This window comes from Fukomys damarensis, unplaced genomic scaffold, assembly GCF_012274545.1.
Source record: "Fukomys damarensis isolate Sample0158 unplaced genomic scaffold, DMR_v1.0_HiC HiC_scaffold_4, whole genome shotgun sequence".
Taxonomy (NCBI): Eukaryota; Metazoa; Chordata; class Mammalia; order Rodentia; family Bathyergidae; genus Fukomys; species Fukomys damarensis.
This window is the reverse complement of record NW_022900916.1, coordinates 39,206,029-39,211,781: the sequence shown is the minus strand read 5'-3', so window position 1 is coordinate 39,211,781 and position 5,753 is coordinate 39,206,029. Positions and strand designations below refer to the sequence as shown.

The following is a 5,753-nucleotide window of genomic DNA, read 5'->3' as shown; positions in this document are numbered from 1 at the left end:
TGTGTGTGGGTGCATGTGTGCGTGCATACTGTAAGTAGACACTTGAACACCAAACACCTAGATAAATAAACACACATAGATGTATAGGTACATGCATGAAGTAAATAAATAGATAAATACATTTATTGGATACATGTATATACATAAATTTGATGCTGACGATGATAGATAGGGCACTGTTTGTAATTGTTAAGTACAGGATTAGATATGTGAGTACTCATGGGAAAAAATTAAAATGAATAACAGGAACAGAAAAAATAATGAACAACAGGAGCTACTACTAATTGAAAAATATTTTATTATCACCAACTGGAGGCCTCTTAAAGCCAATGTGAGTAGTGGGTGAGTGTTGCTTCTCTAGCCCTTCCAATCAGCTGATGCACAGGAGGGGCAGCGAGGCAGGGCCAGGGAAGATCCAAACATGAGGGAGAGGCCACAGGAAGGAGGGAGGAGCGACAGTCTGTGTGGGAAACACAGTGAGCACAGGGGTAGGACAGTATTAGATCTTGCCCATCCTATATCCTTCACACTCTAGATCTCTTGACCCATTCAGGCCTTATAGTAGTGGAGAGCCAGGCCAAAGCAGAGCCTAAAGGGTACCAAGACTGGTGAGCTGGGAAGGCAAAGCAGTCTTAAATTCAAAGAATGCAGTTGTGGGAATGAGTATCCTGCAGGATAAAGAGGGGACCTTGCATTTTCTGCTGCTGCCCCATCCCTCAAAGTCAATGGGGGCGAGGCTGGATATACACCTGAAATCCAATCCCACTTCCTTTTACCTGATGTGATTGCCAGTGATACTGTAGACTCAAGGGGTACTAGTCTCCTCAACTTTCAGGGCCAAGCAAGAAATGAAAGCTGTACTGAGGTTGATTTGATGGTGCCAGTTAGAGATCCATGCCCTCTGGTAGGTCAAGGAGTCAGCCAGCGCCGCACACACCCCCACCACACACACACACACATACATCCTGGAGGATTGAGGCCTGGCCTGACTCTTACCCCAGCAGGGCTGGAGACAGGCTTGGGGTGGAGTGTCACTCAGACTCCTTCTTGGTGCTCTCTCCCAGCACAGCTGATAGCAGAAAGGACCCAACAGGTCCAGGGCAGGGAGGGCTGCTGTGGGTACACTGCCAGGGGACTGTTAGAAAAAGCAAGAGGAGACCCTCAGCTGCCACTGAGGCTTCCTGTTTACACCTCCTGCCCCCAAACTTGTATCCTGCACAACTCCAGAGAGTACCACTCATATAGCAGACTAGGGTATACCACTTTCCAGAAGTATAAACTGTGGGAATACTGGGAAGTTATGGATCTTAGCTCAAACTTTCACCAGAAATGGGAGAAGCAATGAGTCCTTTAGTCTTCCCACATCACGAATTCCCAAGTACCTGTGTAGAGATGATTGCCGAGGAAACCGTTGGTACACTCAGATCCTGAGAAGCACCTACAAGATGAAGGTGGATCCACTCAGAGGGCGGAATTGGTGTTGGGGGCAGAGGGTATATGGGAAAAGGCAAGGAGGGTTCGGGTTGGAGAGAGTTCCTGGAACGGCAGCAGGTGTGGGAGGAGATGGATATCAAAACCCTAAACTGCCTTCCTCCCCAGGGCAGGGCCTTGGCAAGTTAGAAAGAAGGATTAAAACTCAGGGATGGTCAAGATATATCATATAAAGGTACAAATTCCCAATGATGAATGTCATCACGTTGCATACCGAAAATGTAGCAACAAACAACAAAAAACCCTCAGGGATGGTACTGGAGACAATACACGCCTTAAGAGCAGGGACTGTGTGTACCCAACATCTAGCACAGAGCCTGGAACATAGGAGTTGCTATGTAAATTTTAGTTAGTGGAGGGATGGAGGGATGGATGATGGGTGGATGAATACATGAGATGTGCACAGAAATCACCTGGCAGCTGCATTTCCCACTTCAACTTCTCTTGCCGTCGCCATTTGGCTCTCCTGTTTGAAAACCAGACCTGAGGAAAACAGGGACCAGGTAGCTGACTGCTTTCTGCCACCTGGCAACTCTGCTCTCACTACATGTTCCTGGCCTAGACTCAGAATATAGAACCTTCCTCAGACCTGATGTCTCCCTCTCTACTCTGGCCTTTGGTTTCTGTCTTTCCCCAACACAAAGGCTTGGGGTAGGAAAGAGAGAGCAATCAGTAGAAGGACAAGAAGAGGCTTTCATCTCTGATTTTTTTCTCTTTGCTCCAAATAAATTTGTTTCTATCTTCTTTCTCCTTGTGATTTGTGCACACCATGTCACAGAGCTTACCCTCACTGTGTCCTCAGGCAGAGAGGTGGCAGCAGCCAGCTTCCCACGGGCCACTGAATCAGGATACTGCCCACGCTGGAACTCTGCAAAGATGGATGCTCACACAGTGAGGACACAGGCAGGCAGTAAGCACAGTTCTTCCTATCAGACTCCATTCCCACCTGCTACCACTCTAAACTTTTTCCCTTCCCAAAGCAGAGCCAGCCACAGCCTATACCTGTCTGTCTTTGTCCACAGGCCTCAGGGCCATTGACCCCCTGTCACATCAAAGACTCTCTGTCCCACCACCCACCCCAATCCAGCACCTTTCTCCAGTGCCTCAGCTTGGCCTGGTGAGAAGATAGTCCGATTTCGGTGGCTGGTCCCTGGATAGGGGTCTCGAGCTACCTCAGAGGCACTATGAGAACTGGGAAGAGTTGGAGCCAAAACAGCTGCAAAGGAGGACAATGCCTTGAGGAGGTTTGCAATGGTGATTCTTCTAGCAGATGGGGTCCCTGAGTCCCTGCGGTTGAGGCTAAGTGACAGGCACAGGAGTATATACAGCTGAGCTCGTGGAGCATTCAGTTACTTGAAGGTTTCTGCAAGGGCCCTTGATGGGAAATGCTTTTAAGTACCACAGACATACTTAAGGAAAACAGAATATGAAGGATGCTCTGAAAAGCTATGCATAACGCAGAGGTACGGTGTGAAGACCCAGTCCTGCCTCTTTCTCAGCAGGTCTTGTAAACCTAGGCATTAGGGGACCAAGGTTCTGGTCCAAGACCTACCAACAACTAGCTAGTGACCTTGGCTAAGTCATTTCACCTCCCTGATTCTCAATTTTATTATTACAGGACAAAATAGGGACCTTGACAATCCTACTGAATTGTTGGAAGGGTGATCCAAAAAAGAACAAGAAAGTGCTTTGAGGGCTATAAAGCGCTGAAGTTTTGGCTCTGATTATCCCTGGGGGCAACTCCAAGACCCACCTGATGACCTGAGTTGTGTCCATTGCAGTCTCTGGTCTTCCTGTAGTGCCCGCAGAATTCGATTAATGGAGGAGACCTGGATGTGTTAAGATGTTGATTAGAAAAAGAATGTAAAGACCCAGCATTGTATCCTGACCGTCCTCCCATATCCTTTCTCCCCTTCAGTCTCCACCCTCACATCCTTCCCAGGTGCAACCTCCTCTCTATCCCCATGCTTTCTTCTTCTCTCTGATCTCACTATCAGCATTTTTCAGAAGAGAAACATATGAATCAAAAGACCGCAGTTACTCCATCTCCCAGCCAAGGAAAAAGAGATTTTGTTCTCCCCAGGCAGCCTGTTTTGCCAGTCCTTGTTCAGGGAAGAGGAGCACTCACACTGGGAGTCTTGTCCTGGGGACAAAGCCCTTCAGCACAGAGCTGGCGTTGGATCTCCCAAGCAAAGAGGGCTGGATACTCGTCCTTCAGCTGGGCAATTCGAGCCACCACAGGGGGTGTTGCCAGACGTGGCTTGCTTCCCCCAATACCCTTGGGCTCCAAGACACCTGTGCGGTAGTAACGCCCTAGGATCTTGCTCACACAGCCATTAGACACCTGCAAGGGGCGAGAAACAAGGACAGGTGTGCCTGGGAGAGAAGGAGGCTACAAAGCAATGCAATACTTACTGAACCAAGCCATGGAGTTGAGAGTCTAGCCCTACATTTGGGAACCTAAAGCTCCCCTACTCAACTTCCAAGAAGGTCTCCCAGGAGATAGCCCCAGCCCCCAAATCCCTCATACTCTTGCCTTCAGAGGGGCCCCTTTTCTCTGCTTCTATCTGGATGAAGACCTTGGCACTTAAGTGCCTCACCTTAAGGCTCCGTGAGATGTCGCAGGGCCGCATCCCACTGACTGCGAGCTGCACAATCTGCTGCCGGGTGTCCAGAGGCAGCGGCCGACCATTCACGAAGAGTCCCCCCAGCTGATTCATGCTGCTGACACCTGGGAATAGAAAGGAAGCAACCACACACTGCCTCTCCCCAGACTCCCCCCACCCACCTTTGCAGAGAGTCACTCAGGTCCCTCCAGCCTGGCTTCCCACTGTAGATAAAGTCCTCCTCCAGGAGTCCGCTCTGCTCCTGCTCCCAGGGTCCTCAAAATATGCCACTTTCTTTGGGAAGTAGCTTATGTGTGAGTCTCTTCTCCTTGGCCATAAGTGCTGACCTTCCTGGTGTAAGGAAAGCAGGGTAAAGCAGAGGGAGTGACTAAAAAAAAACTTCTCCCTGAATATTGGCCAAGGACAGATGAAATTTTGCTAATGGAAGCAGTGCCTTGAAATAGTTCCCTGTCTCTGTACTCCTCCCTGTCATTCCCCTTTCTTCCATGCTTCTTACCATCACGCTGCATGTTCTGAGCTGAGCGTCCTCACAGAAGGGCAGGAAGCCAACTGGGAAAAGATTAGATAGGGGAGTTCCTTCTTAGCAAACCTATTCCAGTTTGAGGGCTAGGTCTGCAATAGAGGGGGGTTATTTGGGTGAAGTCTCTTGCCTGACAGTTTCTTAGGATATAATGCTTTTTGTCAAGTCTAGGTTTCTAAAATGTACTAATAAGTTGGCTAAAATTAAAACATTAGATATCTTTACTTTCAACCCTTATATTGTGAACATCACAGGGCCAACTGAAGACTGGATCCCTCTGGATAGCCTTAGAAGGCACTGGAAGGGTGGGAAGGAGCTCATTTCCACACATCCATTGCAGAAACAGAGGTAGAAAAAGATACTGCTTCCCCAAGCTCAGGCTTTTTCCTTTCCAAACAGGCAATATCTGCCTCTGACCACTCATAAGCCTTTTCAACCTCTAGATGATACTCTTGAGCTAGAGACCCCAAGTCCTCAGCTTCAGGACTTTACCCTCACTGTCAGGCAGCCCCGAGCTAGGTTCTCCAAACCACCAGCTAAATGCTTCCTTCTAAGCATTTCGAGGGAAGGGCTTGCTCCTGTTGTGTTTTTGTTTTTGGTTTTGTTTTGTTTTGTTCTATACTCTCCAGGAAGCTTTGGGGGAAATGTCTGGCTCAGCTCTACTACCCCCAGCACTAGGCTTTGGTCCCCACATTGGAAGTAAAAGTGAACAAGCCAGAAGAGCTGGCTTCTCCTAGAAGACACACCTTTAAGGAGCTTCTAACTGGTTGCAGTTGGTGGTTATGGTTAAGCCTGAAGAGCTCTAGATCTCACGGTGCAGCTTCATTTTCAGGGTCCACCTTTCTGGGATCAGACATTCATCCATTTAACTAACATTTCTTAAAGATGTAATGAAGAGAGAAATAGTAAGCTGAGAGGGTTACCTGCCGACCCACATAGAAGCCATCTTGAGTACAAAGCAGTCTGTGAGTAGCGAGAGGCACAGGTCACATCTTTTCTGCTTTCATCAATTAATGAGAATTTAACCTGCCTCCTATAATTTCTAGACCCCAGGGAACAGCTTATACATGGAGCTTTCCTGAAGCAATCATGCTGTCTTGGCGCAGTTAATTCAT

General features: G+C 48.3%; 1 protein-coding gene across 1 annotated transcript; it reads right to left on the bottom strand.

The window, feature by feature from the left end:
- Positions 1-320: 320 nt before the first annotated feature.
- Pax4 (paired box 4) lies at positions 321-5,453 on the bottom strand. Its single transcript, XM_019208854.2, has 11 exons — positions 5,385-5,453; positions 4,615-4,667; positions 4,092-4,222; positions 3,620-3,835; positions 3,245-3,320; positions 2,582-2,707; positions 2,277-2,359; positions 1,905-1,974; positions 1,383-1,438; positions 997-1,135; positions 321-460 (listed from the first exon to the last, which is right to left on the bottom strand). The coding sequence occupies exons 2-11, from the start codon at positions 4,625-4,627 to the stop codon at positions 321-323; spliced, it is 1,050 nt and encodes a 349-aa protein (XP_019064399.1). The 5' UTR covers positions 4,628-4,667; positions 5,385-5,453.
- Positions 5,454-5,753: the final 300 nt, after the last annotated feature.

Bases quoted from the DNA above. Each gene is read 5' to 3' on its own strand.
- Pax4 (XM_019208854.2), bottom strand. The intron at 1,439-1,904 runs GTGATTTCTGTG...TTCATCTTGTAG, and splicing joins GTGGGAAATGCAGCTGCCAG to GTGCTTCTCAGGATCTGAGT. The intron at 461-996 runs GTAAGAGTCAGG...TTTCCCACACAG, and splicing joins CTGTCTCCAGCCCTGCTGGG to ACTGTCGCTCCTCCCTCCTT.